General features: G+C 44.0%; 1 protein-coding gene across 1 annotated transcript in view; it reads right to left on the bottom strand.

Moving 5' to 3' along the window:
* The window catches only part of ARHGEF33 (Rho guanine nucleotide exchange factor 33), a 154,026-nt gene extending 138,657 nt beyond the window's left edge, over positions 1–15,369 (bottom strand). Inside the window, exons 1-3 of the mRNA XM_063919379.1 lie at positions 15,229–15,369; positions 15,001–15,075; positions 263–427 (exon numbers count right to left, since the gene is read on the bottom strand). Of these exons, the coding sequence (XP_063775449.1) occupies positions 263–427; positions 15,001–15,075; positions 15,229–15,369 (381 nt within the window). The remainder of the gene's footprint in view (positions 1–262; positions 428–15,000; positions 15,076–15,228) is intronic.
* Positions 15,370–20,577: the final 5,208 nt, after the last annotated feature.

Raw genomic sequence — 20,577 nt, 5'->3', positions numbered from 1 at the left:
TTTTGCCCAACTGCTTACAAGTTTGCTGCTACGAACAGGTCTGAATTACCCCCATAGCATGACTGAACATCATGACGTACAAACAAGATACATTTGTGATTTCTCTCAATTAAAAAGGTGACTATTTGACCCTGCTTCTAACTTTTATGTAATCTCCCCTGGGTGACCCGACTTGTATTTTATTGTACACATGGAATGACTAACTGAAATTATTAGCAAAAAAAATAAAAAAAATTCCTAAAGGCAGTGTAAAATATATTACCTTTAAATTGTTGAGTGAATTTTTCATCTCCGTCACCTTCTCTTCCATAGTACAGCGACAGCTCTTGACCTTCTCCTCCAGGGCGTATTCTCCATGTTGTATACGGGACAACTCCTGCATGGCCTCCGTGAAACCTGTCTTAAGTTCAGAGGCCAAAATCTGCAACTGAAAAATTAAAACTTCAGAGTCTCCACTTCACGCTGACCTATAACTATCAGAGGTGTCAGGTTAGCAGTCCTAGCGCTCTGTCCAGAACAGGAGAGGAGCACCGGCCTTACCTATTACTTAGCATACATTTGATATCCATTTTGGATTTTTTACAAAAGTTCACAATCTGCATGGGTTTAGTATAAAATACCTGCAATCAAAATCCCGATGGTCAAAATACCGTCAACAATTGATAGACGGTCAAAATACCGACAAGGTCAAAATACCAACATTTAAAATGTTGACATGTCAAAAAGTCAACACAAGTTTTTCATTGCTTTTTTGGGGGGTGTATGTCGACATAGTTCGACTTTGACACTGTATAAGTGTACCACGTTCCCTCGCATGGCTCACTGCACTCGACATGCTTCCAGGTCCACTGGGATGATAAAGTATGAACAAGTCAGTTTCAATGAAAAACTCATGTCGACTTTTTGACCTGTCGACATTTTAAATGACGGTATTTTGACCTTGTCGGTAGTTTAAATGTCGGTATTTTGACCCTGCCGGGATTTTTTACCTTGTCGGGATTTTGACCATAGGTTAATGGTTGTCGGGATTTTGACCATCGAGATTTTGATTGTAGGTAAATTGACAGCATCCACAGTGTATATATCATCACCAGTGTAATAAGTACTGTATTTAAAAATATAGGGGGAGCTGATTGGTTGGTACTTTATCTCCATTCACTTTATGTCTCTCCAAGATTTGATAAATCCCCCCCCCCCCCTCCCCCGATCACATGGTGGCAGAGAAGGAATTCATTCAGGGTACAAGAATAGCAGCCACATACCAATGGAATCAGAGCTGAAATAGTAATGGTATGTTGATTAAATGCTTGTGAAGGGAATAAAGCTGTACAGAAACTAAAATAATTTGCTAATCTATTGCGTTGTCTGCTCTCATCAACTGCTGACCACAGGTCTACCATTAGCTTGATATTACTTTGGTTGCACGTCATCCTTCATACACACATGACCCTGTCATGTGCTGTTCCAGATATACTGAGGCCGGGGCTTCTGGAGATCACTGTCATACCACTTACAAAGACACATGCAGAATCCCTAGGTAGCTGACTAATGGGCCCCACACACTGGCAGATCCGCCACCGAGCTGCCCGACGGCGGATACAGCCGACGGGCGACCCGGCGGCAGGGGGGAGGTGACGGGAGAGTGAAGTTTCGTCACTCCCCCCGTCACCCGGCTCCATAGCAGTGCAGGCTAATATGGACAATCTCGTCAATATTGTCCTGCATGCATAAGCGATGGGGCACCAACGATTAACGAGCGCGGGGCCGCACATCGTTCATCGTTGGTGCCTACACACTGCACGATATGAACGATATCTTGTTCATTAATGAACGAGAACGTTCATATCGTGCATTTTATCTGCCAGTGTGTAGGGCCCTTAACAGCTTTCATGCAGATACAAAGTGATTTTCTACAATAAGCTGACCACTCAGTGCATTTAAGTTACTGCTCTTGATTAGATCTCCAAAGCTAAAACTAATATTGAGTGTAGAAATAGATATAACAGTGAAACCATGTGTTATTTAAATACAGAAAGAAAGAAAAAAGCGTTAAAGGTTATCTTCCCTGACAAATACTGTATTTGTAAAACGGTCTACTCCACAGATTCTATAGCAATGTTCTAGACCATGGGTCTTCATCCTGTGGCCCTCCAGCTGCTGTGAAACTACACATCCCAGCATGCCCTGCCACAGTTTTGCTATTAAGGTATGCTAAAACTGAGGCAGGGCATGCTGGGATATGTAGTTCCACAGCAGCTGGAGGGTCGCAGGTTGAAGACCCATGTTCTAGACAGACATTGGCCCTTATTCAGTCATTATCAGTCTAAACTTGTGGGGTTTTTTTTTTTTTTTGGGGGGGGGGGTGTTTCTTTTGCCACACACATGCTGTCTTTTTGAAATCCAAATGCATCTTTTTTTCTGTCTGGAGTCTGACTTGAGTCTGTGTGGTTTGGTTTGGGGCAGAAATGTGTGTGAAATCCCGGGACGTGGGTATGAATGGTTCTGTAATGGATGTGAGGTCAAAATGAAGATACATTATGCACGTGTTTTTGGCACAAAGTCTGAAGTTAAGACAAGCATGACCGCCAAAAAGTCTGTATCGACTGACCATGGTGTAAGTGTAAAGCCGATAGGGATGACTGCGTGCAATTGGTTGCATATGGTAAAAATATGCCCATTTATGCACAGTCTCTAAAACTGATGTAGCAATGTTTTAAAAGTAATCTTACAATACTCGTTTTAAAAGAGTCGATCAGACTCAATTGCAGGATGGGAAAGCCGGCACATATTTTCTATGGTGTTGTCATAAAAAAACTATTACAATTTATATTTGTGTGCAGGCCTGGCGCTACCCGCTCAGCAAAGGGATGCAAAGCAGGGAGGTGCCAGGCTGGAGAGGCGCTCTCCCTGCTCTGCATCCCTGTGCTGAGGTCCCTGCTGCTGCTGCGGCTGCCGCTGCGCTTGTCACACTACAGACAGCTTGAAGAGTCCGTCCCCATCTCCCTGTCAAACTTCAAAGCAGCAGTGTTGTTGATGAGAAAAGGGCGGAGCTAAATCGGATGTAGGGGACGGAGCTACATGGGGCAGAGCTACATGGACCAGGCTGCTGTGTGTGAACTGTGAAGAGGAGGACGATGCTGCTCCTGCTCAGGCCAGACAGAGTTGGGTAAGTGGAGGGAGTGAGTGAGTGAGTGAGTGAGTGAGTGAGTGAGTGAGTGAGTGAGAGAAAGTGTGTGTGTGTGTGTGTGTGTGTGTGTGTGTGTGTGTGTGTGTGTGTGTGTGTGTGTGTGTGTGTGTGTTTGGGGGGGATTATGTGTATACGTAACATTACTATTGAGGGTATTGTGTATAACTACTACTAGGGGCACTATATGCCTAAGTGGCGCTACCAGTGTCGGACTGGGGCATGAAGGGCCCACTGAGGGAATGCAGTTGTAGGGACCCATGTGTAGGGGGGTGGTCACTCTCTAGACCACCACAAAGGTATGTCTAACCATTGGTTTTGGTCTCATGATAAATATAATTAGTAAACACTGCTAGTTCATGCAGTATAATGTATAATTCAACTGCAGAGTATGGAAACTGATTCCTAGAGGAGGAGGAGGTGGACCCTCGTGCAGTGGGGCCCACCGGGGCTTTCCCTGTGGTCCCGTGGGCCAGTCCAAGCCTGGGCCCTACTACTGGGGTCACTGTGTATAAGCAGCACAACTACTGGGGTCACTGTGTATAAGCAGCACAACTACTGGGGGCACTGTGAATAAACAGCACAACTACTGGGGGCTCTGTGTATAAGTGGCACTACTCCCGCAGGCACTATGCGTATAAGTGGCGCTACTGCTGGGGGCACTATGAGTGCAAGCAGTGCTACTACTGGGGGCACTATGCATGTATGCAGCGCTACTACTGGGGCACTATGTGCGTAAGCAACGCTACTACTGGGTGCACTATGTGTGTAATCGGCGCTACTACTGGGGGCACTATACGTATAAGCAGCGCTACTGCGTGCGGTGTAATGTGAATAAGATTGTCCTACTGTGTGGAGTAATTTGAAATGGGGGTACTATTGTGTGGCCAAGCCCTTTTCTTGTGAGACCACACACCCTAGCACCGGCCCTGTTTGTGTGTGCCTCATTAAGCATTGCAGATGCACCATTCCACTTGGGAACTTATTGTCTCCTCTATCTGGCTATTTACTGTAATATGGTTCCACTGTGTACTGTACTGTACTGAGATTTTAGCATTTTCTATAATGACACTGAAGCCACACCTCCAGTTGTAAGCCAGTCTCATCACAGCCAGGTACAACAAGGGAAGAGAGGCGCAGCCAAGGAAAGGGAGGCACTGCTCAAGATTTGCATCACATAGATCACAGAGAAGCAACTTTTTTCAGATGCATTTTAAGTCCGTTTGTGAATAACGCCCACCATGACAATGCTGCATTTGTCCCTGACAGGGATATATATATATATATATATATATATGTAGAAATAAAAAGCTGCGCATTCACCACACTTTCCTTAAAAATGCTTCCAGTCCTTGATTTATATCCTGGATCCCGTTTTCTATATGATGTGTGCTGCTGCTGCCTCCTTTAGGGAATGGAGCCACCACTCCCAGCGTGCATATAATGAAAGAAGAAATGGAGGGCGCAGATTTAAATACAAAGGTTCACAATTCCATTTAATTTTAACATATGCTCACATACATCTTAGTTAAAAACGGTGCACTTAGTCCTCCGGTCTGTCCAGCATCGGACCCGATCTCACCCGTCGATGAATCTCCTTCAACCGCAGGGATCACGGATACCGTTCGCTTCTCCACCGGGACCAGGATCAGTTTTGGACCGTCTGTCCTTTGCTCCACAGGCCACGCCCAACGCGTTTCGTCAATGGACTTCGTCAGGGGGTGTGGCTAAGGTCTAACATCTCCTCACTATATACTAAATCACACACCTGCACTTCATTATCTACTCCATTAATTAACCCGTGCAGTATACAAAATATTTAAAAACCTCACATCTATACACTTTTAATTCAAAAAATAAAAATAAAAACAAACTGTCATAGTATAATTTAAGAGACTCGTATATATTATGAGCCCTCCAAATACAGTAATACACTATTTAAAACTTTCACATTTATACATTTTTTGTTAGAAGCATAAAACAAACTTTTGTAGTATGGTCTAAGGGACTCATATACAATATGAGCCCTCTAAGCAGCGTGATAAAACGGCACAATATAATCCATAAACTTTTATCATTGTAAAGTCATCATATTTACATAAAAGATACTAACACATCCTAATTTATAAATAAACAGCCACTACTTCTATTATTGCGCAGCGAGCGCTGGCATGATATTGCCTGAAAGATATAAAAAGTTTCCGTAAGAAATTGACACATATATATACATGTTTACAAGCAGCTAATTGGAATTGCACATTCAAAGAAGAAATCCAACAAACATAAATCGCGTAAATACATTCTAGTTCAGAGGCAATCATTAAATACAACCTACTTACTTAACCCCCTCTGTCCTGGATTCTAATACACATACCCGTTGTTTCCATAAGAACTCAAGCTCTTACATGTGGCAAAGGGATCAATGATCCGACTACAGTGCCACACAGAGCGACTTCCCTGGAATGTCCCTAATGTAAAAATGGTGTAATATCATAATTTTCATTCAATCCCAACGGGCTAATTGTTCCTAATGCATGAATCCAAAAGACTTCCCTTCTACTTAATTGCTTTAAAATGTCCCCTCCTCTCTCATCTAACCTGACATGTTCCAATGCCCTGAAGCTAAACTTATTTAGATCCCCTCCATTACATTTCATGAAATGTCTAGGGACACTATGTTCTAAACACTTTTTTACTATACTCCTTGTGTGTTCTAACATGCGGATTTTTAACTGACGTTTGGTTTTACCCACGTATCGTGCTCCACAGGTGCATTCTATCATGTAAATCACACATGTAGTCTGACAATTTATCATTTCTTTTATGTCCCAGTGCTTGCTTTTATCCCTATTCCAGACTTTTCTCCTTTCTTTACTTGTATAGGGGCACATTTTACATTTCCCACAGGGAAAAAAACCAGTTGTTTTCTTTAACCATGAATCGTCCTTTATTTTGGACAGATTACTTGGTGCTAAAGTACTCTTCAGGCTTCTCGCTTTTCTGAACACAACCTGTGGTCTTTCTGGTAATACCTTTTTCAGCACTGGGTCTACTGTTAACACCTCCCAATGTTTTATCAGAATGTTCCTAATTTCCTTACTTTTAGTATTATAACCCGTAACAAAGGGTACTAGTGAATTTCTCTTTTCATTCTTATTCTTATAGGACAAAAGGCTCGTTCTGTCTACCATGTTGGCCTTTGTCTTACATTTTTCAACTAGTTTAAGAGGGTACTTTTTTTCTAAGAATCTAGTTTTATATAGTTCTGTTTGTTGTTCATACATTTCATGATTAGTACAATTACGTTTGACTCTCAAAAATTGCGAATAAGGTATATTCGTAATCCAATTTCTATAATGGCAGCTATTATAATGTACATAATTATTGCTGTCCACCTTTTTTATGTATGTATAAGTACTTATTGGATCTCCTGGACCACATTTTCCTGTATCAATCACGAGGTCAAGAAACTCTATTTTATCCTTTTGGAAATTTGAGGTGAATCTTAAGTTATAGTTATTCTCATTTATATACTTCATAAACATATCAAACTGTTCTTTATCTCCCCTCCATACCACCAATATATCATCTATATAGCGATGATATGACAGGAGAGATCCAGAAAAGGGGTTATTATTATAGATCACCTCCTGTTCCCATTTTCCTAGATATAGATTCGCAAAACTCGGGGCGTAAGGCGTACCCATCGCACTTCCGCACCGTTGATTGTAGAATTGTCCTTGGAACTTGAAAAAATTATTTTTAAGCACTAATTCTACACACTGTACCAGAAACTGTCTAAATTCTTCCGTAAGAGTCAAATCCAAGGCGAGAATAACTATAACTTAAGATTCACCTCAAATTTCCAAAAGGATAAAATAGAGTTTCTTGACCTCGTGATTGATACAGGAAAATGTGGTCCAGGAGATCCAATAAGTACTTATACATACATAAAAAAGGTGGACAGCAATAATTATGTACATTATAATAGCTGCCATTATAGAAATTGGATTACGAATATACCTTATTCGCAATTTTTGAGAGTCAAACGTAATTGTACTAATCATGAAATGTATGAACAACAAACAGAACTATATAAAACTAGATTCTTAGAAAAAAAGTACCCTCTTAAACTAGTTGAAAAATGTAAGACAAAGGCCGACATGGTAGACAGAACGAGCCTTTTGTCCTATAAGAATAAGAATGAAAAGAGAAATTCACTAGTACCCTTTGTTACGGGTTATAATACTAAAAGTAAGGAAATTAGGAACATTCTGATAAAACATTGGGAGGTGTTAACAGTAGACCCAGTGCTGAAAAAGGTATTACCAGAAAGACCACAGGTTGTGTTCAGAAAAGCGAGAAGCCTGAAGAGTACTTTAGCACCAAGTAATCTGTCCAAAATAAAGGACGATTCATGGTTAAAGAAAACAACTGGTTTTTTTCCCTGTGGGAAATGTAAAATGTGCCCCTATACAAGTAAAGAAAGGAGAAAAGTCTGGAATAGGGATAAAAGCAAGCACTGGGACATAAAAGAAATGATAAATTGTCAGACTACATGTGTGATTTACATGATAGAATGCACCTGTGGAGCACGATACGTGGGTAAAACCAAACGTCAGTTAAAAATCCGCATGTTAGAACACACAAGGAGTATAGTAAAAAAGTGTTTAGAACATAGTGTCCCTAGACATTTCATGAAATGTAATGGAGGGGATCTAAATAAGTTTAGCTTCAGGGCATTGGAACATGTCAGGTTAGATGAGAGAGGAGGGGACATTTTAAAGCAATTAAGTAGAAGGGAAGTCTTTTGGATTCATGCATTAGGAACAATTAGCCCGTTGGGATTGAATGAAAATTATGATATTACACCATTTTTACATTAGGGACATTCCAGGGAAGTCGCTCTGTGTGGCACTGTAGTCGGATCATTGATCCCTTTGCCACATGTAAGAGCTTGAGTTCTTATGGAAACAACGGGTATGTGTATTAGAATCCAGGACAGAGGGGGTTAAGTAAGTAGGTTGTATTTAATGATTGCCTCTGAACTAGAATGTATTTACGCGATTTATGTTTGTTGGATTTCTTCTTTGAATGTGCAATTCCAATTAGCTGCTTGTAAACACGTATATATATATGTGTCAATTTCTTACGGAAACTTTTTATATCTTTCAGGCAATATCATGCCAGCGCTCGCTGCGCAATAATAGAAGTAGTGGCTGTTTATTTATAAATTAGGATGTGTTAGTATCTTTTATGTAAATATGATGACTTTACAATGATAAAAGTTTATGGATTATATTGTGCCGTTTTATCACGCTGCTTAGAGGGCTCATATTGTATATGAGTCCCTTAGACCATACTACAAAAGTTTGTTTTATGCTTCTAACAAAAAATGTATAAATGTGAAAGTTTTAAATAGTGTATTACTGTATTTGGAGGGCTCATAATATATACGAGTCTCTTAAATTATACTATGACAGTTTGTTTTTATTTTTATTTTTTGAATTAAAAGTGTATAGATGTGAGGTTTTTAAATATTTTGTATACTGCACGGGTTAATTAATGGAGTAGATAATGAAGTGCAGGTGTGTGATTTAGTATATAGTGAGGAGATGTTAGACCTTAGCCACACCCCCTGACGAAGTCCATTGACGAAACGCGTTGGGCGTGGCCTGTGGAGCAAAGGACAGACGGTCCAAAACTGATCCTGGTCCCGGTGGAGAAGCGAACGGTATCCGTGATCCCTGCGGTTGAAGGAGATTCATCGACGGGTGAGATCGGGTCCGATGCTGGACAGACCGGAGGACTAAGTGCACCGTTTTTAACTAAGATGTATGTGAGCATATGTTAAAATTAAATGGAATTGTGAACCTTTGTATTTAAATCTGCGCCCTCCATTTCTTCTTTCAATATATATATATATATATATATATATATCCTCACACCACTCGGCAGCACTCCGGACAAATAAATTGGAGACTACCACGTCATCTTGGATTAAATCCAAGATGACGTTGTAGTCTCCAATTTATTTGTCCGGAGTGCCGCCGAGTGGTGTGAGGATATTGTGGGCCGCTGCAATACGGCCGTCACGGAGGGCACCTGGCAAGTTTTTGTTCTGGGACAACAAGAGTGCCGGATCTGGTGGATGTATATATATATATATATATATATAAAAGAGAGAGCGAGACGGGTGGCACTCCACGGATTCAAAAAACGTAACAGCTACACAGGCTTGATTTCAACGTTTCAGGTGCTACTTTATTGGCACCTTTCGTCGTATCCTGACTAAAAGTGCCAATAAAGTAGCACCTGAAACGTTGAAATCAAGCCTGTGTAGCTGTTATGTTTTTTGAATCCGTGAGTGCCACCCGTCTCGCTCTCTCTTTATGCATGTTCCTTCTGGATCGCGGGAAGGCACCCAGGTATTTAAGCAACATATATGGAGTGCCGGTCATTGTGGACTTGTATATATATATATATATATATATATACGTATATATATACAGGGGCAGATTGGGAACAAAAAGCGGCCCTGGAAAAAAATTGTACTAGTGGCCCCACTTAGGCAGCTCCAGAGGTGTAAGGTCTAGCCATGGGCCATGGCAGCAGCACCCTCCCCCCAAGACTTTCCAGATAGTGGGGATGTCCAGCATCAAGGGAAAGTTAAAAGGAAATAAAATTAAATGTTATGAGCACATTATTTGATACACCTTTAGAATTTAGGAAACTATATAATTCTTTAGAAAGATATGTTTTCTTGCTTATTACACAAACCATATCCCAATCACTATCCACTCAATCTTATATGTCAGCCAAGCAGGCAGACAGAGCATACACTAGATCATCTGCAATCACAGGCTAAGTGGCAAAGTAATTTTCATATATGCAAATTATTTTACATCTTATTCATTGGGGTAAATTTACTAACATTCGTAATTTTCCGAAAAAGGTCAAAGTTCAATCACGAATGACATCGAAAGTGTAAAACTGCAACTTTTTGAATTTATTATGACTAATTTACTAAGCTGTCGTATTCGGGTTTTTCTTTTCTTCCGATGTCGATGTCATTCGTGTTTTTTTTTATATTTTTACGGCAGTGATTAGCAAAACACTGCCGACTTTTTTTACAATCAATCTCGGCCGGATCTGTGTGATCCGTGCTGGGGTTTATTTTTTTTTTTTTTTTAATTAAACACTGTAAAATAATCAAAAAAAATGTGTGGGGTCCCCCCTCCTAAGCATAACCAGCCTCGGGCTCTTTGAGCCGATCCTGGTTGCAAAAATATGGGGAAAAAAATGACAGGGGTTCCCCCATATTTAAGCAACCAGCATCGGGCTCTGCGCCTGGTCCTGGTTCCAAAAATACGGGGGACAAAAAGAGTAGGGGTCCCCCGTATTTTTAAAACCAGCACCGGGCTCCACTAGCTGGACAGATAATGCCACAGCCGGGGGTCACTTTTATATAGTGCCCTGCGGCCGTGGCATCAAAAATCCAACTAGTCACCCCTGGCCGGGGTACCCTGGGGGAGTGGGGACCCCTTCAATCAAGGGGTCCCCCCCCCCCAGCCACCCAAGGGCCAGGGGTGAAGCCCGAGGCTGTCCCCCCCCATCCAATGGGCTGCGGATGGGGGGGCTGATAGCCTTTGTTGTAAAAGAAAAGATATTGTTTTTAGTAGCAGTACTACAAGTCCCAGCAAGCCTCCCCCGCATGCTGGTACTTGGAGAACCACAAGTACCAGCATGCGGCGGAAAAACGGGCCCGCTGGTACCTGTAGTACTACTACTAAAAAAATACCCAAAAAAACACAAGACACACACACCGTGAAAGTATAATTTTATTACATACATACACACATACATACATACTTACCTTATGTTCCCACGCAGGTCGGTCCTCTTCTCCAGTAGAATCCAAGGGGTACCTGTTGAAGAAATTATACTCACGAGATCCAGGGGTCCAGGGTCCTCGGGGAATCCAGGTGTAATCCACGTACTTGAAAAAAATAACAAAACGGACACTCGAGCCACGCACTAAAAGGGGACCCATGTTTGCACATGGATCCCCTTTTCCCGACTGCCAGAAACCCACTCTGACTGATGTCTAAGTGGGTTTCTTCAGCCAATCAGGGAGTGCCACGTTGTAGCACTCTCATGATCGGCTGTGTGCTCCTGTCCTAACTGACAGGCAGCACACGGCAGTGTTACAATGTAGCGCCTATGCGCTCCATTGTAACCAATGCTGGGAACTTTCTGCTCAGTGGTGACGTCACTTTAGGTCAACCGCAGGGCAGAAAGTTCCCATAATTGGTTACAATGTAGCGCATAGGCGCTACATTGTAACACTGCCGTGTGCTGCCTGTCAGTGAGGACAGGAGCACACAGCTGATCAGGAGAGTGCTACAACGTGGCGCTCCCTGATTGGCTGAAGAAACCCACTTAGACAGAAGTCAAAGTGGGTTTCTGGCATTCGTGGAAAGGTGACCCATGTGCAAACATGGGTCCCCTTTCAGTTCGTGGTCGGGACACCGTTTTGTTATTTTTTTCAAGTACGTGGATTACCCCTGGATTTCCCGAGGAGCCTGGACCCCTGGATCTCGTGAGTATAATTTCTTCAACAGGTACCCCTTGGATTCTACTGGAGAAGAGGACCGACCTGCGTGGGAACTTAAGGTAAGTATGTATGTATGTATGTGTGTATGTATGTAATAAAATTATACTTTCACGGTGTGTGTGTCTTGTCTTTTTTTGGGTATTTTTTTAGTAATAGTACTACAGGTACCAGCGGGCCAGTTTTTCCGCCGCATGCTGGTACTTGTGGTTCTCCAAGTACCAGCATGCGGGGGAGGCTTGCTGGGACTTGTAGTACTGCTACTAAAAACAATATCTTTTCTTTTACAACAAAGGCTATCAGCCCCCCCATCCGCAGCCCATTGGATGGGGGGGGACAGCCTCGGGCTTCACCCCTGGCCCTTGGGTGGCTGGGGGGGGGGGGACCCCTTGATTGAAGGGGTCCCCACTCCCCCAGGGTACCCCGGCCAGGAGTGACTAGTTGGATTTTTGATGCCACGGCCGCAGGGCACTATATAAAAGTGACCCCCGGCTGTGGCATTATCTGTCCAGCTAGTGGAGCCCGGTGCTGGTTTTAAAAATACGGGGGACCCCTACTCTTTTTGTCCCCCGTATTTTTGGGACCAGGACCAGGCGCAGAGCCCGATGCTGGTTGCTTAAATATGGGGGAACCCCTGTCATTTTTCCCCCCATATTTTTGCAACCAGGATCGGCTCAAAGAGCCCGAGGCTGGTTATGCTTAGGAGGGGGGACCCCACGCAATTTTTTTTGAAAAAATAAGCACTTTCCCACCCCTTCCCACTGATATACATGCACGGATCTCATGGATCCGTGCATGCCTATCTAATCACGGGAAAAAAAATAAGGTCTGGTTTTTTTTAGCACTTTTTTACGAGTTGTAATTTTTCACGGCAGTGTTTGTTTTTTTTTGGCTTTGCACTTCTTAGTAAATGACCGAGATTCATACTTAAACAGCCGCGTTTTGACCGATGGTGTATTCATTCGTAATTTTTTACTTGGACTTGCAAAAAATTACGAATGCCCTCATCTCTGCCGTGATTAGTGTTTAGTAAATTACCGAGATGACACTTTGATGAAAAAACGGCATCTCGGTCAAAATCGGGAGCTTAGTAAATTTACCCCATTATGTCTATAAATAGGACCACGTGTCCTCAAACAAAACAGGCCCCACGGGTGCGTCGGCCCACCGGGAATCTTCCCTGTAGACCCTATGGCCAATCCGCCTCTGTATATATATGGTCCAAACAAGGGGGGTAATTCCAAGTTGATCGCAGCAGGATATTTTTTAGCAGTTGGGCAAAACCATGTGCACTGCAGGGGGGGCAGATATAACATCTGCAGAGAGAGTTAGATTTGGGTGGGTTATTTTGTTTCTGTGCTGGGTAAATACTGGCTGCTTTATTTTTACACTGCAATTTAGATTGCAGATTGAACTCACCACATCCAAATCTATCTCTCTCTGCACATGTTATATCTGCTCCCCTGCAGTGCACATTGGGGGGTCATTCCAAGTTGTTCGCTCGGTAAAAATCTTCGCATCGCAGCGATTTTCCGCTTAATTCGCATGCGCAATGTCCGCACTGCGACTGCGCCAAGTAAATTTGCTATGCAGTTAGGATTTTTACTCACGGCTTTTTCATCGTTCTGGCGATCGTAATGTGATTGACAGGAAATGGGTGTTACTGGGCGGAAACAGGCCGTTTTATGGGCGTGTGGGAAAAAACGCTACCGTTTCCGGAAAAAATGCAGGAGTGGCCGGAGAAACGGGGGAGTGTCTGGGCGAACGCTGGGTGTGTTTGTGACGTCAAACCAGGAACGACAAGCACTGAAATGATCGCAGATGCCGAGTAAGTCTGAAGCTACTCAGAAACTGCTACAAGGTGTGTAATCGCAATATTGCGAATACATCGTTCGCAATTTTAAGATGCTAAGATTCACTCCCAGTAGGCGGCGGCTTAGCATGAGCAAATCTGCTAAAATCCGCTTGCGAGCGAACAACTCGGAATGACCCCCATTGTTTTGCCCAACTGCTAAAAAATTTCCTGCTGCGATCAACTTGGAATTACCCCCAAGAACAGCACTGGAGGCAATTCGTACTGATAATGAAGCTTGTATTGAAGCAACAGCTGTTTCAGGGCCTCCGCCCCTTCCTCAGGAAAAAATACAATAAGCTGGACAAAAATAAAAATAAAAAAAATAAAAAAAATATATATATATATATTTTTATATATATATATATATATATATATATATATATTTTTTTTTTTTAAACATAAATGGGGTAAGAAGCTAAGAAAACTGTTCTTAATGAACACAGGGCCTAATTCAGATCTGATCGCAGCAGCAAATTTGTTAGCTAATGGGTAAAACCATGTGCACTGCAGGGTGGGCAGATATAACATGTGCAGAGAGAGTTAGATTTGGGTGAGTTATTTTGTTTCTGTGCAGGGTAAATAATGGCTGCTTTATTTTTACACTGCAATTTAGATTTCAGTTTGAACACACCACACCCAAATCTAACTCTCTCTGCACATGTTATATCTGCCCCCCCTGCAGTGCCGATTCAGACCTGATCGCTGCTGTGTGTTTTCGCACGGCGGACGATCAGGCACAAACTGTGCATGCATCACAATGCACAGGTGCAACGCACGGGTACAAAGCGGACCGCCATTCAGCGATGGGTTTGTACGACGGAAACCGTTCGCACGGGCGATCGCAAGGAAATTGACAGGAAGAGGGCGTTTAAGGGGGGCAACTGACCGTTTTCAGGGAGTGTTTGGCAGGCGTGTCCAAGCATTTGCAGGGAGAGTGTCTGACATCAATTCTGGTCCTGAACCTGCTGAAGTGATCGCAGCGGCTGAGTAAGTCCTGGGCTGTGCAGAGACTGCACAAAATCAGTTTGTGCAGCTCTGCCACACATGCGATCGCACACTTGCACAGCGGAAATACACTCCACCTGTAGGCGGCGACTATCTGATCGCAGCAGTGCAAAAATCGTTGACCAGCGATCAGGTCGGGATGACCCCCATGGTTTTGCCCATTAGCTAACAAATTTGCTGCTGCAATCAGATCTGAATTAGGCACACAGCACGTAGCAATGATAAATAATGAATACAAATAATTCAGTACAGAAAGAAAAATAACTATTCACTGTGTAATTATACTGTATATTTTGCAAGCACAATATGTTTCCAATATAGTTAGGTTCCATTCAGTATTACCTGGTATATCTGAGCTGGCAGACTGCTTACTGGAACATTTTCAGTCTCCCCTGTATGAGAAGCAAAGACAGTGACCTATAAAACACACATTGGACACAACACATAATAGGAACATATGGTAGATGATAAAGACATCACTTGATTACCTCTGGGCTTCCCAGCACTGTAGCATGCCATCAATATAAAATATTTCTGACATTAAATACATCACGACTGACAGACTCTTACAAACTGTGAAACCCTGTAGCACAAATCCAGAGTCTGCTGCGCTGCCAGATAGGAGGGGACCTGCACACGGGTCCTCTTCTCTATTACACTGTCCCTGCCGCCAGTCACTATGTTCACAGTGACAGTGCCGTAACTAGGCATTTTAGTGCTGTGTGCAAGAAACGGCATTGGTGCCCCCCCCCCCCTTATGCAAAATAGGGGCAGTGCGCGGCGTAGGTGCGCGCACAAAATATAGGGGCGTGGCTTCATGGGGAAGTGGTGTGGCCACAAAATAATGGCAATTCATATTACGGTGCACAGTAGTCTCCATTATTCAAATTACGCCACACAGTAGCGCCTGTACACCAGGTAGAGACCCTTTTCCACATTACGGTGGACAGATTACCCTTTTACACAGTACGGCAGACAGCGTCCCCTTTTTACACATTACAGCAGACAGCGTCCCCCTTTTTACACATTACGCCAGACAGCGGCCCCTTTTTACACATTACGGCTGACAGCGTCCCCTTTTTTACATAGTACGGCAGACAGCGTCTCCCTTTTTACACATTACGGCAGACAGCGTCCCCCTTTTTACACATTACGGCAGACAGCATTCCCCTTTTTACACATTACGGCAGACAGCGTCCCCTTTTTACACAGTACAGCAGACAGAATAGATAGATAGATAGATAGATAGATAGATAGATACTTACCATCTCTCCGCTGGCTCAGGCAATCAGGCTCCTCGGTGCTGGCAGCTCTGGAGGTAGGGGAGAAGAAGGAGGAGGGAGGGGGACTCTGGAGCAGCAGCAGTGCACTGTAATTGGTTGCGGCACTGCTGCAGCTGTCCCTCTCCTTCCGCACTGGCTGGCCGCCGCCGCTGTGAATGCAGGGATGAGGGAAGCGCATCCCAGCATTCACAGCAGCACCGGCCAGCCAATGCGGAAGGAGAGGGACAGCTGCTGTGGCGCCGCTACCAATTACATAGCGCTGCTGCGGCTCCGGAGTCCCCCTCTCTCCTCCTCCTCTCCTGCCCCTGGAGCTGCTCCTCTCCTCCTCGGACGCACACAGCACAGGCGGCTTGTAATGAGTCAATTTGACTCATTACAAGCTGCTGACTTGGAATGCTGGCAGTTGCGCCCTCAGGGCGACTGCGCTGTGTGCCAGGCACACCTGGCACACACGTAGTTACGGCTCTGCACAGTGACTTTGTAGACACGAGAAAGCTGGCGCCGGATCCCAACATAGGATACATCCAAACTTCTTGCTTGACGGAGGAAGGACATCTGCGCATGCTTCCGGTGTGCATCTAAAATTAGTGGCCATGGCCTCACAACTAGGGGCCGCAGCCTCATAGTAAGTGTCACGATTGCAAGCCACGCCCCCATTTTCATCACTATGGCAGCATGCCCAGCACTCTATGAGCTGCTGGCCATGCCCCCCCTGTCCCTCTGTTGGTGAATAGATGCTGTGCGCATGCATCTATTCAGAATCTATTCACCACGGCCCGCGGTGGGACAGCAGGACAGTCCGTGACAAATGGGACTGTTCAGATAAAATCGGTACTGTTGGGAAGTATGATATAACATTTTTACCATATGGACATTAAAACTTTAAACGTGCTGCTTTAGCGTTTAATTATTTTGCATGTAATTAGCATTTTAACCATTTCATGATCCAGAAGCCGACTTTCTTGTGTCTGGCGAATCACCGCTGACGTAGTGACTGTCGAGAAGCCATACCTATCTATATGTGACACTTCGGCTGTTTCAATGTTTTCACTACATTGGCTGTGAAAGTGCGAGTGGTCTCAACGTGCAAAATACATACTGTGACATTTTACAGTAATAACAGGGGAGGGCAGATAGATGAAAGCTGGTAAGACATATTCCTAGGTCAGGCTCGGAGATGATCACGTGGATTGGGGAAGTGTGGGGGGGGGGGGACGACTCTGCATGTATCCTCTCATATTGCTATTAGGATTGAGTGATGTCTGAATTGTAAAGCCCAATGAAATTTGATGCGCTATATAACAAACTGTTAATAAATAATGACCCCATAGTTGGCTTTATAGGATAATTTTCATTATTTTTGAGTATCTTCAGTCAATTGTATAGTAGATTATTTTTCAGTGTAGAAGTGGTGAGGGCCACTGTTAGAGCAATTACTGTGTTTTGTTGCAGGCATCACATGTAGTTTGTGAGTAATTTAGGCTGTTTCATCACAGAGAGGACAAGTTTTGTTCTTGCTTAATTGCAGAACTTTGTAGGTTAGAGCCATGATTTGAAAATCTCTCCATATTCTATCTTAGGTAGCTGGATTGGTCAAGTGACCTCTAAGAACAATCTTGTGGAGGGGACTTACCAAAGTGTGGATTTATTTTTGACGTTTCCACTTTTATACAGTGTCTATGTCTCTTCCGATATTGGCCCTCATTCCGAGTTGTTCGCTCGTTAGTGGTTTTCGCAACGGAGCAATTTGTCGCAAACTGCGCATGCGCAATGTTCGCAGTGCGTCTGCGCCAAGTAAATTTGCCAAAAAGTTAGGTATTTTACTCACGGCTTAACGAAGAAATTTCTTCGTTCTGGTGATCGGAGTGTGATTGACAGGAAGTGGGTGTTTCTGGGCGGAAACTGGCCATTTTATGGGTGTGTGCGGAAAAACGTTGCCGTTTCTGGGAAAAACACGGGAGTGGCTGGAGAAACGGGGGAGTGTCTGGGCGAACGCTGGGTGTGTTTGTGACGTCAAACCAGGAACGAAACTGACTGAACTGATCGCAGTGGCAGAGTAAGTCCCGAGCTACTCAGAAACTGCAAAAAAATTTCAATTCGAAATTATGCGAATCTTTCGTTCGCAATTCTGCAAAGCTAAGATTCACTCCCAGTAGGCGGCGGCTTAGCGTGTGCAAAGCTGCTAAAAGCAGCTAGCGAGCGAACAACTCGGAATGAGGGCCATTGGACCTAATTCAGGCCTGCAGCAAACTCTTTCTCTAATGGGCAAAACCATGGGGGTAATTCAGATCTGATTGCAGCAGCAAATTTGTTAGCAGTTGGGCAAAACCATGGGGGGTCATTCAGAGTTGTTCGCTCGTTGACGATTTTCGCTATACTGCGATTAGTCGCTTACTGCGCATGCGCAAGGTTCACAGAGCGCATGCGCTTAGTTATTTTACACAAAAGTTAGGTATTTTACTCACGGCATAACAAAGCTTTTTCATCGTTCTGCTGATCGGTGAGTGATTGACAGGAAGTGGGTGTTTCTGGGCGGAAACTGACCGTTTTCTGGGAGTGTGCAGAAAAACGCAGGCGTTTCAGGGAAAAACGCGGGATTGGCTGGAGAAACGGGGGAGTGTCTGGCCGAACGCTGGGTGTGTTTGTGACGTCAAACCAGGAACGAAACTGACTGAACTGATCGCAATGTAGGAGTAAGTCTCGAGCTACTCAGAAACTGCTAAGAATTTTCTATTCGCAATTCTGCTAATCTTTCGTTCGCAATTCTGCTATGCTAAGATACACTCCCAGAGGGCGGCGGCTTAGCGTGTGCAATGCTGCTAAAAGCAGCTAGCGAGCGAACAACTCGGAATGAGGGCCAATGTGCACTGCAGGTGTGGCAAATATAACATTTGCAGAGAGAGTTAGATTTGGGTGGGTTATATTGTTTCTGTGCAGGGTAAATACTGGCTGCTTTATTTTTACACTGCAATTTAGATTTCACTTTGAACACACCCCACCCAAATCTAAAGGGCCCTACACATTTGTCGATCCGCCGCCGAGCTGCCCGACGAATTTGGCCTGCACGCACAGCCGACGTGACACCAGCGATGAACGAGCGCGGGGCCGCGCATCGTTCATCGCTGGTGCCTCCACACTCAAAGATATGAACGGTATCTCGTTCATTAATGAACGAGATCGTTCATATCTTTGACTGATATCGCCCAGTGTGTAGGGCCTATAACTCTCTCTGCACATGTTTTATCTGCCCCACCTGCAGTGAACATGATTTTGCCCAACTGCTAACAAATTTGCTGCTGCGATCAACTCTGAATTACCCCACAGGTGCAGTGCAGGTGGGGCAGATATACAGTAACATTTGCAGAGAGAGTTACATTTGGGTGGGTTATATTGTTTCTGTGCACGGTAAATACTGGCTGCTTTATTTTGACACTGCAATTTAGATTAAAGTTTAAACACACCCCACCCAAATGTAAAGGGCCCTACACATTAGGCGACCTGCCACCGAGCTGCCCGACGGCTGATACGGCAGACGGGCGATACGGCTGCATATGCGTGCATGCTAATATGGACGAGATTGTCCATATTGGCCTGCATGCACAAGCGACCCGGCACCAACGATGAACGAGCGCGGGGCTGCCTACACACTGACCGATATAAACGAGTTCTCATTCAGTAATAAAGGAGAACGTTCATATCGATCAGTGAAATCGCTAAGTGTGTAGGGCCCATAACTCTCTCTGCACCTGTTATATCTGCCCCACCTGCACGGCACATAGGGGGTCATTCCGAGTTGATCGCTCGCTAGCAACTTTTTGCAGCGCTGCGATCATATAGTCGCCACCTATGGGGGAGTGTATTTTCGCTTTGCAAGTGTAGGAACGCTGTTGCAGCCGACGAAACAATTTTTTTTTTTTGCAGTTTCTGAATAGCTCTGGCCGCTACGATCACTTCAGTCTTTTTGGTCCCAGAATTGACGTCAGACACCCGCCCTGCAAACGCTTGGACACGCCTGCGTTTTTGCAAACACTCCCAGAAAACAGTCAGTTGACACCCACAAACGCCCTCTTTCTGTCAATCACCTTGCGAACAGCTGTGCGAATGGATTCTTCATTAAATCCATCACCTGCGCATTGCGGTGCATACGTATGCACGGTTTTGCCAAGATTTAACCTGATCACAGCGCTGCAAAAAGTTGCTAGCGAGCGATCAACTCGAAATGACCCCTATGGTTTTGCCCATTAGAGAAAAAGTTTGCTGCTGCGATCAGGTCTGAATTAGGCACATTGTCATTCTTCCCGAAAATGGAAGGTCGTTCTTATTGCAGTAGTTCATAACCAAGGCGTTTTGTGGTGTGCATCCAGTGATTAGTTTTAGGGAGACTTGTTATGAAAGGTAAACCTACTTTACCCTAGACAGTTTTATATTTACCTTTTTCCTAATTGTTAAAAGATCTACAAGTATAAAAAGGGCCATTCTATTTTGTGCAACTGTTATAGTTAGACACTATTATAGAGAGTCTATTTACCAGCCCCATTGCTCTGACATTTCCAGCCTATTACACAGATTCTAATGCCTTACATATAGCAAGGGGTATCCGGTTGATAGTCAGACAGTCAATAGATAGACACCATGG

Source organism: Pseudophryne corroboree, chromosome 4 (assembly GCF_028390025.1).
Source record: "Pseudophryne corroboree isolate aPseCor3 chromosome 4, aPseCor3.hap2, whole genome shotgun sequence".
In the NCBI taxonomy this organism is placed as follows: Eukaryota; Metazoa; Chordata; class Amphibia; order Anura; family Myobatrachidae; genus Pseudophryne; species Pseudophryne corroboree.
This window is presented reverse-complemented; position numbering and strand designations above follow the sequence as displayed.